General features: G+C 34.9%; 1 protein-coding gene across 1 annotated transcript in view; it reads right to left on the reverse strand.

The window, feature by feature from the left end:
• Positions 1–27,032, reverse strand: part of LOC137406683 (uncharacterized) — an 82,045-nt gene that overhangs the window by 44,689 nt on the left and 10,324 nt on the right. Inside the window, exons 2-17 of the mRNA XM_068093296.1 lie at positions 24,470–24,598; positions 22,350–22,506; positions 20,993–21,094; positions 18,332–18,489; positions 17,679–17,808; positions 17,323–17,388; positions 15,295–15,382; positions 11,936–12,074; positions 11,715–11,836; positions 7,842–8,024; positions 7,452–7,657; positions 5,609–5,749; positions 4,601–4,747; positions 4,162–4,387; positions 3,009–3,135; positions 1,968–2,172 (exon numbers count right to left, since the gene is read on the reverse strand). Of these exons, the coding sequence (XP_067949397.1) occupies positions 1,968–2,172; positions 3,009–3,135; positions 4,162–4,387; positions 4,601–4,747; positions 5,609–5,749; positions 7,452–7,657; positions 7,842–8,024; positions 11,715–11,836; positions 11,936–12,074; positions 15,295–15,382; positions 17,323–17,388; positions 17,679–17,808; positions 18,332–18,489; positions 20,993–21,094; positions 22,350–22,506; positions 24,470–24,598 (2,326 nt within the window). The remainder of the gene's footprint in view (positions 1–1,967; positions 2,173–3,008; positions 3,136–4,161; positions 4,388–4,600; positions 4,748–5,608; positions 5,750–7,451; positions 7,658–7,841; positions 8,025–11,714; positions 11,837–11,935; positions 12,075–15,294; positions 15,383–17,322; positions 17,389–17,678; positions 17,809–18,331; positions 18,490–20,992; positions 21,095–22,349; positions 22,507–24,469; positions 24,599–27,032) is intronic.

The raw sequence follows: 27,032 nt of genomic DNA on the forward strand, positions 1-27,032 counted from the left end.
TAATAATAATTCTCTATTGCTTGAGGTACTGCTATCTCATAACTTGTATTAACTACTTGCAGGCAGTAATCCATCAAGTTGCTTGTCAACAAGTTAAGGCTTATAATTTCTGAAGCTGTAAATACCATCTCCTGCAATATCATAACTCCCACGATATCATAACTCCCACGATATTATAACTCCCAGTAAGTCATAACTCTCACGATATTATAACTCCCACAATATCATAACTCTCACGATATCATAACTCCCACAATATTATAACTCCCAGTAAGTCATAACTCTCACGATATTATAACTCCCACAATATCATAACTCTCACGATATCATAACTCCCACAATATCATAACTCTCACGAGATCATAACTCCCACAATATCTTAACTCCAACGATATCATCACTCCCACGATATCATAACTCCCACGACATCATAACTCCCACGGCGTCATAACTCCTACGATATAACTCCCACGATATTATAATTCCCACGATATCATAACTCCCACGATATCATAACTCCCACGATATTATAACTCCCAGTATGTCATAACTCTCACGATATTATAACTCCCACAATATCATAACTCCCACGATATCATAACTCCCACAATATCATAACTCTCACGACATCATAACTCCCACAATATTATAACTCCCACGATATCATAACTCCCCCAATATCATAACGCCAACAATATCATAACTCCCACAATATCATAACTTCCACGATATCATAACTCCCACGATATTATAACTCTCACGATATTATAACTCCCACGATATCCTAATTTCCACCATGTCATAACTTCCACGATATCATCTCTTACGACATTATAACTCCCACAATATCAAAACTCTACGATATTATAACTCCCACGATATCATAACTCCCGTGATATCATAACTCCCACAATATCATAACGTCTAAGATATCATATATCCTACAATATTATAACTTCCACGATATCATCCCACCAACGATATCATAACTCCCACGATATCATAACTCCCACGATATCATAACGGGCACAATATTATAGCTCCCCCGATGTCATAACTCTCACGATACCATAACTCCCACGATATCATAATTCCCACGATATCATAACTCCCACGATATCATAACTCTTACGACATGAAAACTCACACAATGTTACAATTCCCACGATGTCATAACTTCCAAGATATCATAACTCCCACGATATTATAACTCCTACAATATTAGAACTCCCATATTATCATAACTCCCACGATACCATAACTCCCACAATATCATAACTCTCACGATATCATAACTCCCACAATATTATAACTCCCACGATATTATAACTCCTACAATATTAGAACTCCCATATTATCATAACTCCCACGATACCATAACTCCCACAATGACATAACTCCCACAATATCATAACTCCCACGATATTGATACATAATATTATTGAATAATTACTATCATTAAGGTTGTACTAATATCATGATCATGGCCACTGAAAACATCTTTCACAGCTTTTGGGTAGCAATGTCAATGTTATTATCCTTATCACTATTGCTGGCGATATTGTTATTATTATTATTATTGCTAGCAGTATCACTGTTATTATCGCTAGTGACAATAAAATAATAAGCATAATTGAATTGTAGATCAAGACTCCTTAACAAATTTCAATTTGTTCGGTCTTGGGTCAGCAGTGGCTTTGTTCAATTGAACCACTCTAAATGGACATGAGTTCATTTTTATTTTATTTAAATTACTATTTCTCATACTATGATAACTTCGCTGATGCCATAAAGTATACAATTTCTATATTATCAAGTTAGAAATCCCTTTATTGTTAAGTTAAACTATTTCCTTATCAAAAGTCAATTATTGATACTAGTAAAATTGATTGGAATATAAACATATTGCATCAACCTTTCATTATAAATGACTAATAACCAAGACTTTCTTTGCACGGCTTACTTACCAGGACAGTTGGCTTGTTTTGCTGCCGTGACATTCTCATGCAGGACAGGAAGCAGCTCGTAGTTCAGCGGCATGGGGTACCGGCAATAGCCAATCAGAATGCTAGTCTGCCCACCGTATTTAGTAAACTCTTCATTGTCATTGCTGTCTGAATGGGCATCTGATGACTTCAGCGTTGGATAGAGATTGATTTCCTTGACTGAAACCTGCAGTATTTAAAATATGTTTTCATAATATTCCTTTAACCTATCAGAAAAGTTTTCAATAACAAATCTGTTTGACAGCATCGACAAAGATTTAATCAATATGGAAGAAACTATATTGTATAACTAGAGACTACAGAGGAGAGCTCGAGCAATGCATTCAGAGACTATACAGATAAAAGGTGAAAAAACGCAGCCAGCGAGTGAATGAAAATGTTAAGAAAAGGCAAATGACACTTCAACCAAAAGGGAGCTAAGACAATCTTGTTAACAAAAATGGATAATTAGATTAAAGCAACAGCTTCAGTCGGATCATAGCTTAAAAGGTCAATTAGGTCAAAAGGTCAACTGTTTCTAGGTCATATACAAGCTTTAGGTAATCTCAAATTAGCTATACCTTTTCATATGCTCAACTTAGCTTAGGCGTTTTATTAAAAACTATACGATTTATGAAAACTACATGGGTATCCAGAGCTAATTACACACTAAACAATAACACAACGCCATGTAATAAAATACATAGGGCTTTAGTGTGAATTAAAGTATTACCATAATTAGCAATACATTTCTTCTAAAACAATAGTATTAAAATCAAATAAATTTGATAAAATATATAATGTATTTAAGTTTAAGATAATGTATCAGCTACGAGTTTTCAATTCACATTTGTTTAATTTTAGCCAAGCTTTGCTGTATATTGGTAGTAAAGCTCTTAGTATTATGTCCTTTTAATGTCACAAAAATGAGGGTTCAAAGCTCAGGTTTCTTTAAGCAAATGATACTCATTTCACCATCGTTTAAATTATCACTGTGGGTGGCAAAGTCAGCTCATACACTACCTTAATACTGATCCCGCTGCCTCTGAGCAAGGTTGTTGTGAACTGTTGACCTTTCTGAGGAGTGCCCATCAACCATGGAGTCGATCTTGCCATGCGTCTGTTAGATATCGACTCTAGTATCAGATTCCTGAAGAAGAGTTGATTGGCTGACTTTGTTTGATTATATTTACTAAGGCTTGTCGTTGTCAAGCGCTGTTTCATGTTGTTAAAATTTGTCTCTAGGTGCAAAACATGTAACCTACTAAAAGCCGTGTTATATCAGGTATGCATATCACGTGAATGTTTGTGTTTTAGATTTCCATTACATGTGACACTCAAAACAAGCAGTATTTTTAAAGATGAGTGCATTTTTTAGCAGTTGTTAGTAAATTAGCTTTATTAGTTCTCATTAAGTCACGCTTTGTTTTCAAATATACTACTTTTTAGATTGGAGTTTTTAAATATACCAGGCTAAATAATAAATTTGAAAAGTACTGTCCTAAAAGTAGTCTACACTTATTCATCTCTGTATTTTACAAAATGGTACATTTAGCATTGCGAATAATATCAATAGTGTTTACAGCTGATGAGCATAAAACATTCTCTATTCTGTACTTTTGAATTTAGTTTGCTACATACTATTAATAAATAAATCATTTAGACCTTATTCATAAAAATCTATGCCGACAACAAAGTAATATACATGGACAGAAAAGGAAACTCTTGTTTAAAGTTTAAGTACTGCTCATGAATAGAAAAAGTGAAAAAGAATTTTACAAGTTTTCAAACTACATATATTATTTTATTAGCAATAATTTCATTTCAAACAGATTTTGTTTAAACAGTCGCATGCAAAATCATGAAACAAAAATGGCAACAGTTAGTTAATCAAATCAATAACATGGTTTGAAATGCAAAGTTTACAATACCTTTCTTTGTCTGGAGAGCAGATATTAGATAAAACACAGTTAAAGTACCGAGAGATAATATTTATTGTTAAAGTAGCTGGTGATAATATGTTTAAAATAATTATTAGCAGTTGAATGCAAATTAAAATATTAAATAAATTATTTCTAAAATTGTCGCAATGGCATGTTAGTCATTTAAAAACTTAAATTGTCTGAAAGCACTTGATGGTTGGCTATATTTGGCAACAATCTACAATGAAACTCACCCTGATCCTTTCGCTGCCAACACCTGAGTGATATTGCTGCATCTTCTGTTTGTATAATCAGTACATGGCTTGTACTCAAATTCCTCCTCCGTACACCGCCGGGCACAATCACTACACTCAGTGTCAGCGAAGCGAGTACATTCACCCGTTATGTATTTTCCTTCCACGCAGCCTTTGCTGCATGGCAAGCAGACACGATTAGGACAGCCACTTTGCTCATATGTACCTGAACAATTAATAACAATTGTTTATTAGAGACGCCATTGACATGTTTGCTAAGAGTAAATAATGGCAGCATCAACTAAAAATTAAAGCCTCCAACAAATTTACAAAATCAAATCCAAGCACAGGAACCAAATTAATGATCTTCAAATGTCTTTTTTTGTTTACAAAAAGAACTTGGTAACAAAGCAAACTTCTTAGTTTTTGGAAGGTCTACCTTCAGGGCATTTGGTTTCAGAGCAGAGAACACAACTCCCAGATGCATCTCTCCAGTGGCCTGGGGCGCAAGTACAGGTATAGCCACCAATGGTGTTGGAGCAGGTCTCAGTGGATGTACATGGCATGTACAAACAATCTCTCACGTCTGTAGAAAAATACTCCATTTGTGTTCCACAGATTATTTCATTTGCAAACATATTATTTAGGGAACATAATAGCATTATTGATTTGAAAACCATAGGCAGTGGTTTGATTTGTAAAAAGGCCACTGTTGGTAACAGGACAACCACGAAACCACTCTCTGCCAAATCAATAATGGAGACTTGTCGGCGGGGACTACAACAAATAAAAATCAGCAAAAAGGTGTAACATAAAATATATATGCATATTATTTATTATGCCCACTTTAAATATTATTAACTGTCAGGAGTTGCTATCTCTCGTTATAAAACAACAGTTTGTTGAACTAACACAAAAGATTTGTTGATAGACAAATCTCATTGAGTCTTTTAAAACACCTTTTACAGTTGATGCTATCAGACTACTATGATTACATATTACTTCAAGTATGACTGAAAATGCTTTCCTAAGTCTATACATACAAATCCTACTGTACACCAACAATAAGAAAAGTGATTAATTGGTCTGGTTAATAAACTAGAAGAAGATAACTCCACTAGGTCTCTGAAGACTCTTCAGTAGAAGTAAGAATAAAAAAACTCCTGTGATAGACAGTAATAACAAGTTTGTTTATATGACAGTTTATGTTTAAATTCGTAATATGGATTTATGAATTAAATTCATACTGTTAATGAGATTTCCATGATTTCAAATGATTGCCATTTATGCCTATGAATCCACTAATGGTTGTGTTCAGCAGTTGATACATAGACATAGACAGCAGTAGTTTGAAATCATTGACAACACTAATAGTCTGTTGGCAACAGTAGAAAACCACTATGGAGTTCTTGCTTTCCTAAAAGATTTAAGGCTATGAAATTGTTACCTGTACACCTCGACTTCTCATATAGCACATAGCCTCGGGCACAAGCACAAAGTCCAGTTTTACGGTTGCAACCTTGTTCACAGTTTTTAAAATCATCACATAGATTTTCACTGATGTCCGTGATAATAGGGTCTGTAATCTCTGAAATCAATGGATTGAAAACAATACTTTATCAATTATTCTATTAGTGTTAGTATTCGCAGACCCCCCCCCCCCCCCCCCCCGAGTATTTTTACAATATTAAAAGATAAAAGGGTGTAATATAGCAAACTACTATAGCACTACTATAGCAAATGTAGCAGTGATTTGGAAAAACAAAAACAAAAAATTATTAAAAGCCACATCAATACTATTGCTGATACAGAAGCTGGCAAATAAGTTTTAAGTTTTAAATCATTTCTTTCAAAATTCCAAAATTCACAAATAGTCATATTCATACATTTTGCAAAGATTAGTAAAAACAATCGTACAGGTCAGTATTTTTTTTCAGAAATTGAACTATTAAGAGTTCTCTGCAGTATGTAACAATAAGATGGCCCCCTCCCAACATAAAACAAAAGCTACTACATTGCTTAGCTGTAAAGTTTTGTTTTTCTATTCCGTTTATTCTAAACAACTCGGTTGTTTCTCATCACAACAATATTAGAGCACTAAATCTATAAGCATACCTAACATGTTATTTATGTACAGAGATTTATAGACGAACAGAAACAAAATGGAAGCATTTGTAATAGTTGATATTATTACAAACGGAAGAAGGACAGTCAGTTTTAGTGAGACGCCGTTTTGGTTGTGCTATCGATGCTGACTCTCTCATCTGTTTGATTTTTTTATTTTTCTGAACTTTATTATGGTTTCAAAATACAAGGCAGATTCTTATGAGGTAATGCATCAAAGAAGAAAAAGACCACCATATAGGTGAAACTATATCTGCAATCTAGACAAATATTGTTATATTGCCAATAACTGAAACAACTCTCATTCTGATTTCAATATTTCTGACATCTGACAGTGAAATATGTTTCTCTACAGATTCTGTAGGAAGTCAATTTATTCGTAAAATATCTAGAATATAACTGAAACACTATATCCTTGTATTACTTTTTATTTAATATGGTTACCGAAAATGTGTGAAACCTCAATCGAATTGAACAAATACGTGTACTTTGTGAATCGTCCTGGAAAATTTCTAACTACTCATAATTACCAGTAATTATATCGCTTTAAGTTGTTTGTCTTACTAAAGAGTTTTACTATGTTTTACTAAGGAATTTTTGAATTAAAAACTACTATTCAGCAAATTATTTATTAAAATTTGTTAAATAAGCACATAGAAATATTTTACTAGAATCAGAAGTGAAAAGATAAACAAAAAAAGCGTTTGAATAACAAAATCTGTAAATCTGGATATGTGAAAATGTTCAGAGTGCAGCTCTAGAACTCTGTCAAAAAAAAGTGCCTGGTAACAAAATTCGTGCTGTCTGCATACCTGGATTTACTCGGACGTTACTCTCTACCACTACATCTGCAGAACATAAAAGCTTTCAGTAATGTGAATATAATTTATGCAACACGTCCAAGATTTGTATTGCATAAAATATCTCTTTTCAATACACTGCCATATTAGTTAGGTCAAAATATGTTTTAATAGCTTTTTAATTAAAAGATTGTCTCAATGATATATTTCTGTGTAATTTGCTTTTTACCCAATGACTAGTCTAAAAATTTAATGTTGTCACAATTAAAATAGCTCCTCCGTTCAGAATAAAAATATGTTTTGCCTACATTGACAAACAATAAATATATTTTACGACAGTTAATATTGTAAACAAAAATATCTTACCAAATAGGTACGCTTTGGTGTTCTTTGGCTTTCTTGAAATGTCAAAATCTATCCTATTTGATTCATTGATGAAAATATTGATCTCTTTGAAGAAGTTGTCTGGTATATATACAACAATTTTAACCTCAGTAAGGTTAGAGACGATGCCAAAGACTCCAGTTACGAGGCCCAGCAGAGTCAAGGATAGCATAGCTGTAGTTGACACCCTAAATAGAGAAACTTAAACAAAGTGGATCTCATAATATCTACAGAGCAAACGTACACAGAGTGGCTCCCAGAATCTCTACAAAACTATAAAAAAATGTGCAGCTGTCATTAATATAATTATATGGAATTTTTACAGCCAAATTATACGCTATCACATAACTGTGTAGACGATAGAAATATTACTTGCTAGGTCCAGGCTTAGAACCAATTGCACCTCCACTGTGTCTCTTCGGCTTTGGAGCTACTGTAGGGGGAGCAACTCCTGAAACTGCACCCCGCCCATTTAGAGCCGCTCCAGTTTCATAGCCATCGTCATGTGGTGACTCAATCATATCTTCTAGCGCTTCTCGCGATGGGTTGTTGTCACTATAAAGGAAAAATCATAGATAAAACTAGGTTTATATTAAGAATAGATCAAATCATAGATAAAACTAGGTTTATATTAAGAATAGATCAAATCATAGATAAAACTAGGTTTATATTAAGAATAGATCAAATCATAGATCAAACTAGGTTTATATTAAGAATAGTTATCGGCAATTCAACAGTCTTAACTCCTTATGGATGTGATAAAAAAGGTTAATTGGAAAGTTAGCAAGTTGAAAGATTTACAAATATGAGTAGCTTGCTTATTGTTTATTCACCGAATATTCTAGGAAAATATAAGCATAAGATAAAAAGTTAATAAGCAGCTCTAGTTTTTCATCTTCCACTATCAGTCTTTCTATTAGAGAAATGTAACGTATATATTTTCAAAACAAGATAGAAACTTGCAGTTTATGTAATATTAGGTTTAGCCCCGCAGTACTCAGTCTGTGAAAATTATGTAGGATATTCAATGTTTCACTTTAATTTGTACATATATTTTTTAATATAAAATAAAAATTATATTTTTTATTATCACATTAGTTTGTACTATACCATTATTACACTACTTATCATGATGTTTTCAGCTTGATATTTCTGATATGTTTAACAAGTAACTTCAAATTTGAATGGAACTAAGTCAAATTGTCCCCAGGTCACATGGCTCGCTGTAGACCAATCAAATTTGATATTATTGCGTAGCTAAGCGATTACTCTTTTTTGCCCAAATAAGTTTTCTATTTATGTATGTAGTTATGATTGTTGTTAAAAATACTGTGGCAGACGCCGGGCCACGAATTTATTTCTGACATTACATCCTTATATATCCGCGGACATAATCACTCTTATATATTCTGCATGTTGTGTCTATCTTTATTATATGTTTATATCGCTAATACTTTCTACTGTTTATAGTTTGGCAATAACTGAGCCAATGTGTTAAAGCTCCTATTAATCATCTATCTTATACGGTTTCCTACCCGGTTCCATTATACGGTACAGGGAAAAAATATGTAAAGGGAGAGCTATCGCTAAGAGGGCAGAGTAGTCGGAGCTCCGCGACTAATCGTAATTCCTAGAATAAAACAACCGAAACCATTTGTACTTGCATTTTATGCAACAAATTTTTGCAATCTAGATCTAGCCTGAGTAAAGGCCAACAGAATTCTTTACATTGCGTCACATTGAGTTCTGTGAGGCTAGATCAAGTTAACATAACCCATAGTTGCTACACTCATTTGATAAGGAAGCTACATGGTTTATATGATACCACCACCTGAAATTTTAAATAAATGACCACACAGTGTTATAAGCAGGGTGCATTGCAGAGATAGTGGTCGCTATATAACGATCATTTCTGAGAGAGAGAGAGAGAGAGAGAGAGAGAGAGGAGCAAAGATAGGAGAGGTTCAGCATAAAGCTCTGTGACATTGGGACATCATCACAAGAACCAATATCATCTACCAAGTGCTTAAGATATGGTATGAAGTCTACACAGATAGGAGTTGACATCATCATTGCACTGGAGAGTGAGTTTAAACCTGCAGAATGCTACATGAACAGCCCATGAAACAGGCAGTTATGTTAGAATAAATTTTGTTGGTTTACTTATTAAAGGAACCAACTGAAGCATTAACAGTAAAAGATTTGTTAACTTAATAAATTTTTGTCAGTTTTAATTTTTTAAATCAAGTTTATGAACATTTGATTGTTGCAAATGTTAAGCTACTCAACATAACTAGCACGGTTATTACCTGCTGAAAAAATATGGAGAATGTTACAAATTCATCAAATGATATCTCAATCTTTAACTATCCTTACATAGCCAATTCTACAAAATCAAAATCTCTCCACCAGTCAGATGCATATCTGATAAGCTCTAAACATCAACATTTTTTAACAATATTATTATTAATTATATTATTATTAGCGTTTGAAGAGATAAATCAAAGATCTAACCTAACAGCAACATCCCGATCCTGACGGTCAACTAGCAACAAATAATAGTCGAGTTGAAAATTGAATTTCTAAAAAATTAATTAAAATTTTGCACAGTTATTAAATCATATTAAATTTTTGCACCATATCAAAGGATAGATAAATATGCGTGAGATAGCAGTAAGAATAAAAACCAAGCTTTCTCATAGCAAGGGATAGAAAGTGCTTGTGAATGTGAATCAAGCAAAAGTCAGATGTGATGATGGCAGGAAGCGGCGCACACGGTGTTTCCTGTAAAAGCCGTGAGTGGGGATGTCGAATATTCTAAAAGCCTAAAAAACTATAGCGGAGTGCTGAGTGAGACTTGCCCTGCAACTAAGTGGTAGAATCCTTTAGCATCTCTGAAATGAAATCAGACAGACTTAAGTTTCAGCTAGAGACTAATTTACTATGCTAACTTTGGATGACAGACTGTTTTCTATTGATTTAAGTTTCATTTCTGTTTAACAGACGCATTCTTTCATTTAACTTGTTTGAAACATCCTGAAGTTTACAAAACATAAAATTAATGGTTGAAATGCCGGAAAGATGAATTTGAGTTGGTTATGTTAGATGTTATTTACAACATGATATTATTGCATGACAAATATCTTCATAATTATTAGCACAAAAAATACACTATTATAATTATTGACAGAATTACCAGTTTTATTAGCAAACCTAAAAATATTAATAATTTAAGTTCAAACCATTTGCACAATTTCATGTAGGCCTACATCTAAGTATAGTATTTTTAGAAAGCTACTAAAATAAAAGAACGCATTTTTGTCAAAATATTTTTTTTATAAAAAGGGTGACAGTTCATACCTACCACACCATCTGGTAGACAAAATAACTACTTTGCAAACACCTAATCATAGACACAAATATGAAAAATTTAGATTTTAAAAATGGCTCAAAGTTTATCAAATATTTTATTCATATATTTATTTATACGTGCTCACATTAGCACTCGTAATCAATTTAATATTTAATTTGACCATCTCTTTACCTCCGACTACTTAAATGAAAACGCCGCGTACACTTTCTTTAGGGTGAACCAACATATGTAAAAATGTATGGAAATATAAAAAAAATAAATGTATGTTTTTAAAATTTTGTTTTTTGTTGTTGTAAATTTAACACCTATAAAAAGATAGCAAAAATTTGACTCTTATTGTCATAGCAAATCGTTACAGATATTTTGACACACACTTCTAATAAAAAACTTTTCAAAAAATAACAAGGAATTATGTGTGAAAACTAATAAAATATAGTATATAATATATATATAATAGTGCTGTGAAGTAAAACTTTTACCTTTTCAGTACACTTTCCGAAAACAAAAAGAAAACTGGTCATATGCATGCAGATAAGCATCCTTGCATAAATTTGGAGTTGTCCGCTTTTCAAAAAATTTCAAGACCTTGTTTATTAGATTGCATGCTTTACTGTATATCTGCATGCGTGTACAATTTGTATGCATATCTAGATTTAAGTGAAACTATTTGAATTGTTGCTTCAACTTGACAAAGCAAACATATGACAATGCTATACTTTACATTATAAAATATGTTCTCTTTCTAACCACAAAGTTCCACTGAGAAAAACGTTGTCTTTCCTATAGAGTTTTTCCTACTGTTCATCAGTATTCTTGTGCAAACAAATTGCTATTATCTGTACACAAACTCCTTTAGTTGTGCAGAGGTTTACCTGTTAACTGAGTCCATAGCATTGTGTATGGCTTCTCTCACATCTTCCAGGTTTACCTCCCCTTTTTCCGAATCATCCGAGAAATGCAACGGTTCTGTTAGAGGTGGAGGCCAAGCGTGCTCCTGTAAAGATCATGACATCATGCCATGCTGTTTAATTATTTATCGCAATAACAGCCAGGTCTTTGAAATGTTAGCTCATACAAATAGTGTTACCTGAGCCTTTTCCTCATCTGTGCTCGGTTGCCACACGCTGACGTCAGCAGACGGTGGTGGCAGCAATCCTTCTTGAGTCCCATACTCATCCCATTCCAACTCTTCCGCACTGTTATTGTCAGCTCCTGCCGCCAAGCTATGATTCCTAAAAAGCATATTTTTGTAGAGTTTTAAAAAGCCAAGCTTGTTTGTTTGTCAAACATTTGTCCGTGAACATCACAAGTCTCTACTCATTCCCTTATTGATCTATTGATCTATATGATTGAATCAAATGCAATGATGACCTTTCCAAATATTTTATTTGCTGGCTCTGCCTATGCTAAATATTTATTTCACGGCAATCACAGGTTTCAATATCTTTCCGGGTTCGTGTCCTCGCTTTTTACATGAAAGTTACAGACTTTCAACTCATTTCAGCTTTCAAGATATGAACAAGTTGCATACAACCTCAAACAATTACTTTGAACATAATTATCATCATTAGCTTCGTTAACAATGTTCTATCTAATATCTGTTTTCTTACAACAACAAAATTTTAAACACAATATGTCATGCTATTTATTTGATTTATTAACTGTGACCCCTTTTCACGATTATTGTATGGCATAATTTGAAGAATGTTTCTGTATGAAATGAAATTATAGCTAATGAAATACCGATATTAAGCAAGTAGCTTGTAGGAACTGCAGGAAGCAAGTGTTTATTGGTGCTGGTTCTTTATGAAAAAAGACTTGTTAAAGGTTGACTTGCGACAAAATTCACATTACAGTTATTTGGTATCAAAAGATTCATCATGTCTTACTCTGTTGTGTTGTAGGTGCAAAATATGTGGAAATGTGATTACAAGCTCTTAAAAGCTCCAAAATGAACAATTAATCGCAGCCATCATGAAAATGCCATAGTTTGGAACCCCTTTCCAAAACGGCTCAAATGGGACGCAGCTGAACACGATGGCTTCTGTTTACACTTTCATGCAACCTCAGTTGTCGAAATATTTTCACAAATATACCTCATACATTCAATAAAACCATGCCTATTGTCATTACGAGTATATTTCACCATCATCGTAATACTGTCACTTTGAGCACTGATATCTCAAAACCTACCGTAAAAATTTGTTTAATTTTTTAACCCTAGCTCGAAGGAGTGCATATCATTCTCTGATAAACATGACGAGCCTGCTGGTCACCTGTGGTAGTTGAAAAATGCTGCAGAAGTTTTTCGGGTTGTTTGGCAGAAAGTATGGGTCACATGATCAGATTACGACTAGATGATTAGACCAGGCTGAAACAAAACTGTAAAGTAGCGAGCATTTATATTTTATACGGGTTTTTCGGTAGAACCCAGGGTTTGTCATAAACTAGTGCTACGAGACGTTTTATATCGAGCCTTTTATTGACCTTTCATCTCACGTAATAACATCACGTGTCAAAACAATAACCACGATGTTTGAGAACGTCAACGAACTAAAGACATTCCAAACTACGGCGTTTTCGTTTATGGCTGAGTAAACACAGTAGAGTAAAACATGGGGAACCTTTTGATACCATATAGCTGTAATGTGAATTATGTTGCAAGTAAACCTTTAAGCATGTTATTTGTGTGTATTTGAATTGATCTTTTTTGAATTGATTTTATTTGCATTCATCTTATTTAAATTGATTTTATTTGAATCGATATTAACTTTATTTCACCAGCAAATCAAATCACCAAAAGCGCCATTACATTTCACCAAAAGCAAATCAGGTTGTGTGAAAAAAAGAAGAGAACAATAACATGAAAATTCAATAGTTTTTAAGAGAAATTCTTATAATATGAGGGTGTTCAAGATATAGAATGGGCAATATATTTATGTTTTATGTGTTTAGTGGTTTTAGTTTGTTTGGTTTAGATGGGAAGTGGGTGGTTGAGTGCAGATTATAGAGTGCTTTAGACAGCAGAGATTCTGAAATAATAAAAGTTCTACTGCTACTGTTTTAGCTTTGTAACCAAACATAAATAGATAAAATTCACATTCCATTGCTATACTAAAACTAACAAAAAACCTTAGATATCTTAAACGTTATAATGCAGTCAATGCTGACAGTAGATGGTGCAATTGGTAAACTGCATGTAGCTGTAAAACTTGGATTATGTTAATGTTAATCTACCCCTAAATAATCCAATCGTTCAATTTCTACTATTATTTTTGGGGGAGAGGCAGACTGTAATTTTTTTGTCAGAGGTGAGTCAGGTGACTAACATTAGAAACTGTTTAATAGATTGGCACTATTTAGAGCTGGCACTAGACCGGAAACCTAAAAGCTAGCTTTGAAACCAAGCAATGAATTATGAACAGTAAGCTATAGCGAATCATTAACTTGATAAAAACATATTTTATAAACTGTAATTTATTTAGTGTTTAGGCACCAGCCAGAGTCAATCAATCACCAAAATAAAATGATGTCATCAAGGCAAATAAAGATGATGTCATCAGATAAGGCAACTCCAACAGCAAATTAATTTCATTTTTTCAAAGACTAGTACACACTGTATTGCGGTGTATCAGCAGTAATCTCACAGAACATCAGTGATCCTCTGTAGTAACACTGTTCACGCTATCACAAACCCATCTGTGGTTACACCAGTCAATAATCTGTGGCATAGTAAAGGAAAAGAAAATATAGGTCAAACAATCCGCGACAGTCAATCACCATCGCCAGGGTGGTACACATAGTACAGACTGCTGTGGATGTTCGGCCATATATCGAAAGTTTGTCAGTAGAAACGTCTCCGGACATGTTGATTTTATTTCCAGCTTTGATGATGCCATCGTTAACGCGTTAATCGAGAGGACAACCCCGACATACTTCGATACGGTTTGTACCAGGTTTTAGCGTCCAATGGCAATTGCCCATTTGGCAATTATGCATTTTGGAAATCTATTGTCTAAACAGTTTTGTTAAAAGTTTCCTCATCTGAAACCGCTATTTAAGCATACAAGTAACATTCTTCATATTGTCACCAGAAATTCGGTAAGCTAGATATCATCAAGGTCTAAATATGTGATCATGAGCTAGGGCTGAGACAGTGCTAGGGTTAAGACAGTGCTAGGGTTAAGACAGATCTAGGGCTAAAACATAGCTAATGCTAAAACAGAGTTAGGCTTAAGACAGAGCTAAGGCTAAAACAGAGATATGGCTGGAACAGAGCTAGGGCTAAGACAGAGCTAGGGCTAAAACAGAGCTAGGGCTAAAACAGAGCTAGGGCTAAGACAGAGCTGGGGCTAAGACAGAGCTAGGGCTAAAACAGAGCTAGGGCTAAGACAGAGATGGGGCTAAGACAGAACTAGGGCTAACACAAAGCTAGGGCTAAATCTGACTCACCTGTAAGGTCTGTACTCATTGCTGCTGGAGAGTCCTGCATCATATGGTACGAAGTCTCTGTTCATCAAATGCGCCCGTCGCGCTGTTGCTGTAAGTAGAAAATAGAAAGCCAGTGTGACTTTCATCTAAAATCTAATTTTATCACAACAGCATGGTAGAGCGCAGTGGAAGCCCTGTAACCAGTTACCGGTTAGCGAAGGCCATAGGCATAAGAAAGGCGAATTTCATGTTGTAGTGAGCACGCTTGATACATTCACAAGCAGCCAATCTATGCTTGAAGTGATATGTATAGACAGTTGTACGATTACCAAGTTATCAATCAGCGATAGTCTAGCGGTGTGCCAGTGCGAACCGCTACACTGGGCCGACTAGCGGATGATGATTCGATAAATGTAGAATGATGATTATTCGACGCCTTATGCCAAAGCATGTTTGAATATTACGCGACAGAAAAGCAAGGCCTATGTGCACGCACAAATTCAACGTCGTTGATCGCCAAGGCAGTTTCTATGGCAAAATGATGGTGTCTTGCTTGGGTGTTTCACTTCTAAACAGCGACACAGAATAAGAACAGAATGAGAGGGGCACAGCTGTTTCCATGATGGCATTGCAGCGCCACATGGGGGTGTGTTGCTATGCTACCGCTGTATGGAAACTTACTAAATGAAAGACTGGTTGTCTTCAGTACACTTTTCACCTATTATTTATCATCATCTATCACCTCTTGTCATTAGTGCTAACACTTAACAAGGCGGAACTACGGTGTAGCCGTTAGCATTTTAGCACTTTGACTGACAGTTGAACCATGAAAAACTAGTTATTTTTAGTACATCATCCTCTTATTATCTATTAGTGCCATCGTACAACAAGAAGGAGCCGTGGTGGAGTGGTGAGCATACTGGTCTGCTAGTTAGCAGGCCAGAAGTTTGAGACCTGCTACGGACTATTCTTTTTATGCTTCAATAAGCAATCCGAATCAAAATCATGCAATGTCTGCCAAGTTGTTTTAGACTTTATGCTTCTAGCATTTGGAACAGAGCTAGATATTCATGCCTTTGGGTCAGATTTTATAATCTCTGAAGTAGCGTCAAGTTTTAAATGGCAAGCCTAAAGTTTATTTGCAGATGAAAATTTGATCAGAGTTTACTGCTTGCTGCAGCTGATTAAAAATTACATTATGAGCAAGATGGTTTATAAAATTCATAATTAGGTTTTAATAAATTTATAGAATACAAAAAAATATTCTACAAAAACCCGTCAGAAAATATATTTCTTTTCTATTGGAAGGTCTTATGAACAGGAAACTAAGAGTTTGTTAAATGAACAATTTTTAGTTTCGGTAAAAGTTATGGTACAACATTTAGCAATCTAAAAGTGTCACAATCTTACAATTCAAGGTTTGTAAGCCGCTTTGTCTTGAAGTTATCTACCCAGCTTACAAGAGGAGACAACGCTTAATCAAGTTAACGTGGCTGTAGTTGAATAAACTTGTTTTATGACAACTAGTAACCAGGCTATCCAGTGTGCTGTGAGAGATTGTCAGGTGTGAAAATAAAGCAAAGAGAATAAGTATAAACACAATAACTCTAAAACATAAAAAACGCAGGTGGTAGTGCGCCAGGCAATGAAGCCCGTTGTCCCAGGTTCGAATCCCATACGATGCAACCATTTTTTCAACATCCAGCATTGGCTATGGACAGACGGACAGACACGGCTTCTATAATGCTAAAGGTTGCAATGAGTTAGTAGGAGTGTCATGCAATGATTGGTCATGATAACCTTAGAAATGATAAGCAAGGTTACGCAGCTGTTGCTCTGAATATAAGGACAACATAGAATATTAAAGGTGCATTTGAAAATTAAAAAATAATTAATTTGCGTTACTTAAAGAATAATAAAGTAGATGGTGGCAGATTTCAAACTGCATTATTCACACACATATAATAAATTGAAATACATCCGTAAAATATATTGTGGAAAAGAGGGTGAAAGATTCTATAGCGACGAGTGGGACTAATATGATTGTACCTGCAGATGGTACGACCTCGCAATGCGAAAGGTCACTCTCAGAACATTCTGGAATGGTTTCCTGAGCTGGAGAGGAAGTAAGTCAAGGTTAGTAAGCAACAAGCAAAAGGGAAACTCGTGGTTAGTAGTGTTATTGTGTACACATAATCAGGATTTGTTTTCTCATGTTTCAGTGGAAGTTAAAAGCACTGTTGGAGCAAATCAAAAATACATATAATACTACTAGTTTTATTAACCTCATCTTTGCAAAGTTGTAAAAATGTAATATTAGTTCTTGAGGTTAATATTACAATCGCAGTCTTCAACTAATTTAAATCTGGCTTTTCTCTTTTAAAGAATATTAATAAAATACAAACCAGTTCCTTTTCTCCAAGACGCTTTACGTTTTGTCCAGTTGTCATCAATGCTAGAAAGGTCATCGCTAGATGAGATATCGGTTGACCTTTTTGCAATCCGGTACCGTGGTCTTCTGTGACTCAGAGGTTGCTGAAACATCAGATTTGTAGTTTTATACATGAATATAATATCAGGAACACGCTGGTTTGGGTATCCATACATGTTCAGCTGCGCATGAGAATAATAGTTTAGGCAATTTAGAATAGCATTACACCGAGTGATTAATAGCTCCTTGTAATTTTCTAGTCCTGTTAACATGTTGAATTTAAACATGTTAACATGTTAGCAAATTTATAACTTTGTTAACATGTCACATTGAAGTGTGTTAACACTTTAAAAATTGTTACCACTATCAGCAAACTTAATCTTCATCATGTACTTCACACGCAGTTTTAAAAGCATTATCACACAGACCTCTAATTATCACAAAGACCTCTCATTAAATTGTGTCTGAAAAATAAATAATTATGCATTTGTACAGGATATATGTTTTGTTGTATTTTTATTTATTTTATCAATCAAACAATCTCGAAAGATCATTGAAAAACTATGAAACAAAAACAAACTCAAGTTTTTCATGCGGATAAATCAGCAGCCAGCGGCTAGTACCCACCCTGCCAGTATTGTTATCACTGCTAGAGTCGACCCTCATCGATCCTAGATGCAAAGATCTGTTGATGTCGCCATTTCCAATAAGTGATTGTTTGGACCTGATTCCCTCATTTGCTGTTGTGAAGTTTTGGCCTGACAGCTCTTTCATTTCCATTTCATCTACATAAGAATTATAAAACTTGTCAGGAATTTAGGAAAAGGCATTTAAGTGAGAAAACAAAAAGAAGAGTGCATTTAGTTAGAATAGTTAGTGACAGAGATAGGCGTTGCAATACGTTTGAAATTCACTACAAAACTAATTTTAAAACAAGGATTTTTAACGAGTCAGATAGAGCGATCTATGAAGTATCAATACTAGCTTTGAATAAACAAAGTGTGTTAACAAACAATATGTTATATTTAGGCTCTGTTATTTCGTCCCCCTGTGTCAACGCCTCATCAAAATTACCATTTCTGCATAATCATTTACCGGTATGTACCAAGTTATTGTATGTTGCTAATAAACAGAACACACCCGTGCACACACAGATAGTAGAGAAAAAACTGCAAAATAGCAAAGAAATAGCTGGACAGAATGAGAGAACGAGGAGGAAGCAGATGAATTAGGGCCTATTTGTGAATATCTGATGTATTATTGAGTATGAATAACCAAATAAAACACATGAAAGACATTTGTTGTAGAGAAGCGTTGATGACATTTAGAGTCTAAAGGTTAGAAAGACCTAATAGCCAAAATGAAAGTTGTAATGGTAGTGACAAGATGATGGCAGCAAGGTGAGAGAATCATGATGGCAGCGGGGTGAGAGAGTCATGATGGCAGCAGGGTGAGAGGGTCATGATGGCAGCAGGGTGAGTGAGTCATGATGGCAGTAGGGTGAGAGAGCCATGATGGCAGCAGGGTGAGAAAGCAATGATGGCGGTAGGGTAAGAGAGCCATGATGGCATCAGGGTGAAAGAGCCATGATGGCATCAGGGTGAGAGAGTCATGATGGCAGCAGGGTGAGAAAGCCATGATGGCAGCAGGGTGAAAGAGCCATGATGGCAGCAGGGTGAGAAAGCAATGATGGCGGTAGGGTAAGAGAGCCATGATGGCATCAGGGTGAAAGAGCCATGATGGCATCAGGGTGAAAGAGCCATGATGGCATCAGGGTGAGAGAGTCATGATGGCAGCAGGGTGAAAGAGCCATGATGGCATCAGGGTGAGAGAGTCATGATGGCAGCAGGGTGAGAGAGTCATGATGGCAGCAGGGTGAGAGAGTCATGATGGCATCAGGGTGAGAGAGTCATGATGGCAGCAGGGTGAGAGAGTCATGATGGCAGCAGGGTGAGAGAGTCATGATGGCAGCAGGGTGAGAGAGCCATGATGGCAGCAGGGTGAGAGAGTCATGATGGCAGCAGGGTAAGAGAGTCATGATGGCAGCAGGGTGAGAGAGCCATGATGGCAGCAGGGTGAGAGAGCAATGCTGGCATCAGGGTGAGAGAACCATGATGGCAGCAGGGTGAGAGAGCAATGATAGCGGCAGGGTGAGAGAGCCATGATCACAGCAGGGTGAGAAAGCCGTGATGGCAGCAGGGTGAGAGAGACATGATGGCAGAAGGGTAAGAGAGCCATGATGGCAGAAGGGTAAGAGAGCCATGATGGCAGCAGGGTGAGAGAGCCATGATGGCAGCAGGGTGAGAGAGCCACGATGACAGCTATCATGACAACCAAACAGAATTTACTGTAAATATGAAGCTCTACATCAGCCAAGAAGCAACAAAATAAACACAGAGGCAGCGGCAGCAGTGCAGGTGATAGGCATAGTTAAATACAGATGAAATGTTTAAAAAAAGGTGTATTTGAGGGTGTTTACATTAAAAAGAACCAGATTTTGCAATGACTTTTTATGTATGGAGTAATGTCTTATGGAGTTATGAGGTTTTTGTCTTCTAACTAAAGGCATCATCGATTGTCAGAAGAAATCGGAGGTTTTGCGTATTGCAAGAAGTCGCTGTTGCAAAGCAGCAGCCAGCCAAGTTTTTGTTCATAGTAGAAAATTTTTTAGCCAGGTGTGAGCAAAAGGTTTACTTGGTTCATTACAGATAAAGGGTTTACTTGGTTCATTACATAAACACTTCTGATAAAGGGTTTACTTGGTTCATTACAGAAACACTTCTGATAAAGGGTTTACTTGGTTCATTACAGAAACACTTCTGATAAAGGGTTTACTTGGTTCATTGCAGAAACACTTCTGATAAAGGTGATAGGAAAATATTTGAGAGAGAGAAACAATGTTCGATGCATTCCTGGAACAGAAAAATAAAAATATAAATATAGATCAATCTGCTAATCGAGTGGTCTCTCGGCATGTTTCCATGTTTTCATTATGTATGCTGATCAATGACTATTTTGCTTGTTTGTTTTTTCTAAAATAACCCTTAGCTTGAAAATTTTCATTGATGAATACCTGTTAAGGAAGATTGATGTTTTATTTTATGCAATTACAAAATGATACGGTTTTTTTAACAGAGTATACCAGATTTTATAGTTTGTTGCTGAATATCACTAGAAAAACAATTATATATTTAATACCTGTCGCTATTAGATTAAATAAGAAAGAGTGCCAACTAAACACAGGCCCCGTGTTATAGATATACAGATAGTGATAATCAGTCAACCCACCTTCCGTGAACCTCATATCCTGCCAGCTCTTGATAAGTGAGTTAGTGTCAATTTCAGCATAGCTGAGAGTACCAAACGTGTCTAGGGACGGTGTGCTCAAGGCTACGAGTGGGCAAGCAAAGAAAACACAACGTTAAGTAGTAGTAGACCTAGTAGGAGAGTCATAGCGACGTCCCTAAGGGTTCAAATAGCAACTCTGGAAAAACCAGGCTATAAACTTAATAAAAATTGTGTTGAGGTACATGTTAGCGATATAGTTTATTCAATAAATATTTAAACTATATTTATTTTTGAGTAGATTTTAAAATCAAATTCAATAATTATAACAAACTTTACCTGACAGAGCAGCTATATGAACCCTTGGTGAGTTATTATTCATGCAACCATTAAAGCAAACAGAATAACATGTTATAGCAAGCAAACAACACTGTAACCATCTAAGATAGCTAGCGACTAGATAGCTAGAGACTCCATGCACTACGCTCTCTATTCTTCTCTTTAAGCAAAGAAAATTAATATAAACACAATTCAAATTGAATGCGGATGATCTATTAAGATATATTTAGTGTTTTTGATTTATTTGTGAGCAGTTTTGTTAACACTTACAAAGCTTTTAATCTGACGAATATTTGCTATATCGCTTTTCCTATGATACCGCATCAATAAAATAACAAAGAAAAGAGTAAGTATACATGTAAGTATAATTTATCTTAAATCTATTTACTCGTAAAATCAAGTTTACACTGAGCAGCAATTATTTTATAAAATTGCCATAGATGACTTCCTAACATAATAAAATTAGGTTTTACGCATTCGAAAGTGACTAAAAATGATACATCCTTTTTTGAAAAATTTAAACAAAAGCAGTATTTAGATATCGTCTAGTGTGAAGAGGTTACACTGCTGCACAGAGTTAGTTCACACGATACACCCTTACAGAAAAGTGTTACTCGTTATAGATAGATGGTGCATGTATATATTTTTAGCTGTCATAATTTAATTTTATTTAAACACCTTTAACAAACAGTGGCAGACAATTAATTGACAAGCATTGATTTTTAAATGAGTAAAACATAATATTATTCAGACAATTAGGTTATTTAAAAGCTGATGTGGCCTGTTTAGCAGCTGGTTCTAGTTGTAGAAGTTGGGAGTTTACATAATGCACGCCTTGAGAACCAGACAAAAGACTACTAAATTGTCAATAGCTGAAGCCTTAACTTGGAATCCACTTTCATAATTCATATCGAAAGTCAGATTAGGGCTGAGTATGATTGAATTTAGTAGTTATACATAAATAATTATTCTAGGTAAGAAACTGTGTTGCAATCAACTACAAGCCAGAGCATGTCGATACCTTTAGACACTTGGTTGGAAGAATCTTCAAATTTAACCATCCAGAAACACAGGTATGCACTGGCGACCAATAGCACCACTGCTAAGCAAGCACCAGATATTATTCCAAGAGTAACGAGAGAGGACAACCCTCCATGTGTCTCTGGAGCCTCATTTTTCTAAAACCCCATAAACAAGAGATTCATCACAGTAGAATTTGTTACTCCGATGGCTGATCAACTCTAGCCTCCACCATTTAGTGGTACAAGTGAGAGTATAATTTAATAAACAGAGTATGTTATAAGAAACATTTTGTCATAGCTGGGATTTCTTGCAAAAAATATTACTAATTACAGTGAAAGAGAGCTTTATCATTAAAAAGCTTAAAGGAAGCGTTAAACACAGGTTTACAAAATAAATCTAATGTTAATATTTGCAAAACTCGTATATTAAAAAGTGTGTTCTGAATTATAAACAATATAAAACATAAATATATATACATGTATATATATAATATATAAATTAAACCATATATTAAAAATGTGTACTCTGAATCTAAGGGTGCTTTGAATTTTATGATAAAACTAGACAGGAGACAAGATTCCAACTGCTCGTCTCTTACAGTACAGAAAGACATGCATGCAGTACAGTAGCATATGAGTTCATGTGTGGAAATGCATCTTTAACAATCAATGCCCAAGATCTTTACAAACATTTTAATGATTTTAGGCTACGAAGACCGAACAGACACCTTATAACAAATGCATGCGGTTTAAGCTTAAATGTTTACTTGAATTTGCTAGTGGGTCAACGCTAGAATAATTACCATATCAGTCACATGTTGCTGAAAACAGTGTGTAGAGGATAACTCCCAATTTAAGGAGATGAAAGGTGAAAATATTGCTTGCCATGTACGCCGTCCCCCTATAAACTCCCTTTGGCAGTTTGTCTTTCAAAAAACCTTCTGGTGTACAAGTGGGAATCCAAAAGTACATTTATTGAAAGTATGCATATAATTGTATATGTATGCAGATATGCAGAAAATCATCAAATTAATTAAGGAAAAGGTAAAAAATCTTATAACTATTTGAAAAGTGGGCAACTCCAAATTTATGCAATGACACCTATCTGCAAGTGTATGACCAGTTTTCTTTTTGTTTTCAAAAAATATACTACAAAAGTAAAAGTTTTACTTTATGCTTTGAAGCACAATTAGATTTTATTAGTTTTCACGTGTAGATTCCAGTAATTTCTTGAAGTTTTGTATTAGAAGTATGCGTCAGAGTATCTAATGGTTTGCTATGACAGCAAAAATAATTTATTTTCATAACAATATGATAAAAACAGTTTTTTTACTATGTTTTCATAAGTGAAAAAATATATTTCAAGTGTGTAATTCAAAAAGGATAAAATAAAATTTAAAAACGTACATTTGTTGTCTTTTATATTTTAGAAGCATAAATTTGTTAGTTATGTTGATTCTGCCTTAACAATCAATTTGTCACGCTTTTCCATTAGCTAATGTCCAACTGGGGCTTTATAAATCAAAAAGCTATATAACCTATAACTAAAAATAGGGATTTTAGATAGAAAATGGAAAAAACATTGATGAGCAAGATCAGTTAATGTAGTTGCTAAGGCTACCACTAAACATTGATGCGCAGGATCGGTCTATGTAGTTGCTAAGGCTACCACTAAACATTGATGAGCAAGATCAGTTAATGTAGTTGCTAAGGCTACCACTAAACATTGATGCGCAAGATCAGTTAATGTAGTTGCTAAGGCTACTACTAAACATTGATGCGCAGGATCAGTCTATGTAGTTGCTAAGGCTACCACTAAACATTGATGCCCAAGATCGGTCTATGTAGTTGCTAAGGCTACCACTAAACATTGATGCGCAGGATCAGTCTATGTAGTTGCTAAGGCTACCACTAAACATTGATGTGCAAGATCAGTCTATGTAGTTGCTAAGGCTACCACTAAACATTGATGCGCAGGATCAGTCTATGTAGTTGCTAAGGCTACCACTAAAGCTGGCATCGCAAAATATTAATCTTCTGCTATGTATGAAGAACAGCGATAATCATCTAAAAACAGTAATTTTTAACTGTTTTTAGAAATATGCAAATAGCTCCTTACCAGCTGTAACAGAATAGTATCTTTGGCGGCAGCATACTGTACATTGACACTGCTGAGTTCAAAGGTGCTTCTGCCAGATATATTCACTGATATACCAAAATGAGCACTTTCTATCACCTGAACACTTCCCTGTAAGTAAGCAGAATCACATAAGGGGTGCAGGTGGCAGCGTCAGCAGCATTCAATAATTCAACTGGAGAGATCTTTGAATTTATTTTGGCAATAGTCTTTGAAAAGGACTAAAAACTTGTAACTCAAGCGAAAGCGGTATTTTGACAACAACCTCACCAACAATAATGAAGTGCAAGAATAAACGTAAGTTATCTTAAATCTATTTACTCATAAAATAAAGTTTATACTGGGCAGCAATTATTTTATAAAATTAATGACTTCCTAACATAATGCAATTAGATTTTACAAATTTTAAAGTTACTAAAATGCTGCATCCTTTTTTCGAAGATTTAAAAAAGCAGTATTTAGATACCGTCTAGTGCGAAGAGGTTACTCTGCTGCACAGGGTTAGTTCACACGATACACACTTACAGAAAAGTGTTACTCGTTATAAATAGATGGTGCATGTATATACTTTTAGCTGTCTTCTTTAAATTTTATTTAAAAATGTCTCATTATTGAGTAATTTTTAAATAAAATCACAATAACAGAAACGATAACTTCTCATTATTGTCTACTCGGCAGTTTTCTGCATGGTTCATATTGTTCGCAGTAAACTGAAGTTTTTTTTTGGAAATGAAATTGGTAGAATATTTCATATTCATAACAACAGGGCTCTTCAAATTTGCTACCCAAGTTTTAAACAGTCAGTATAAACTTCAATTGCCATTAGATATGATTAACTAGATTTTTAAAAGCAGAGTTGTCTGCACCATGTAAATGCAGAAAATGAGGTCACTTCATGATTCCACTAACTGGCAGTCATGTTGAAGTTATGGGAGATATAAAAATGTGGTGTAGTTGTTTGCTGCTCATTTTGGATGATAGTGGAACATTGCAATAAAGTCCTTTTTTACAACATTTCCTCAGATGATAAACTGTACATTTTTCACGTTGGAAGAAAACCTGGAATGATGAGAGCCAGAAAATGGTTATAGCTGGTGCAGCGAGTGTAACTAGTAAAAGAGAAGACTCGGAACATGCGTGTAAACAACGTTAAATAATTAATGGTCGATGGTTCCATTAAAGGAGAATAGATCTAGCTACATGTTAAACAATTCTGTTAATATATATATCAAGACAAGTTCTATTCAATTCATTAGAGGCCTTTGATTTCCCTCTAAATCAATAAGCACAGGCTTTTCCACTTTTCCTTCAACACGCGTGTAAAATATTTAATTACAAGTGAAAGAAAATGAGATTAGGGAAGACAATTGAGGCTGGAAATTAACTTTTGTAATGACATACTAGACTGTTTGTTAAGAGGCAACATTCCGTGTCATATTATCTAATCATCAATAGTGACACATGGAATCTCAGATGCCGTGGCGCTACAAAGAGATACTAAATAATCGTCCAATCAGCCTCAAGAGTGAAAGAAACTACTAGAGAAGTCTATCCATTTCTCTGCGATGACACACTTATGATCTTAAACGCAAGAATTCAGAAGCAAAAATCAATGTTTTTAAAATGCAATTAACACGCAGCAAACTGCTTGTTAGAATTGTTCATAGCCTGAGATTTTGAGCTGACCTCCCAGATGCTCATCGTCTGAGACTCTAAATTTTTTCGCTAAAATGTTCATAGCCAGAAAATCGATAGCTTTTTTACAATTTTCATAACCATTATTCTATTTCACATAATAAGCCTATGCCTTTACACATCTAAAATAGCTCGTTATAGATCTGAAAGGCAGTTTTGCCTATTGAAATACCAAAGGCAATTTCACACATATTCATTGAATCTAGGTCTTATTCTTATTACAAATATTATATATTTCTTATCCCACCACAGAGCTCACGCCTGAGTTTCCATGTCGTCAATGAAAGTTGTTGAAATATTTACTTGTAACCTCTAGAAACAGGCCGATTTTGAATATTTCATCTAGTTTCAAAGGAAAGATGTGGTTCGGAGTTACCTTCCTATTAATAAACAGCTTGATAGAAACTGACATGGTGAGGCTAGGTCAAACATGCCCACTACTTAAAAGATCAATTGACTCTGTTGAGTTCAAAATCGTGAAAAATAAAGATGAACTGAAAACTGCAAAATAGTTGTAAAGAGGTAATGACAGACAGTTTTCTAAGACGCTACCCCCATTAGTGAAAGCGCCGGTTACAATGAGCTGAAAATGTAATTTCAAATGCAGTAAGAAACCAGCAAAGTTCAAACAAACAAATAAATAAACAACTTTATTATTGCAAACAATAAACAAAGTTTATTTTTTGCAATAAACTCCAAAGTTACATTTTTGTATGTAAGTTGCTTTATGTATAGCTAATGGAAGCATCTTTTTAAATTTTCCATAAAAATATGTCAAGGTTTTTGTTGCCAAGATAAGTTATATAGCAAGTCTTAAGTAAATAATATATGATGTAAATCATGTAACATA

Source organism: Watersipora subatra, chromosome 10, assembly GCF_963576615.1.
Source record: "Watersipora subatra chromosome 10, tzWatSuba1.1, whole genome shotgun sequence".
In the NCBI taxonomy this organism is placed as follows: Eukaryota; Metazoa; Bryozoa; class Gymnolaemata; order Cheilostomatida; family Watersiporidae; genus Watersipora; species Watersipora subatra.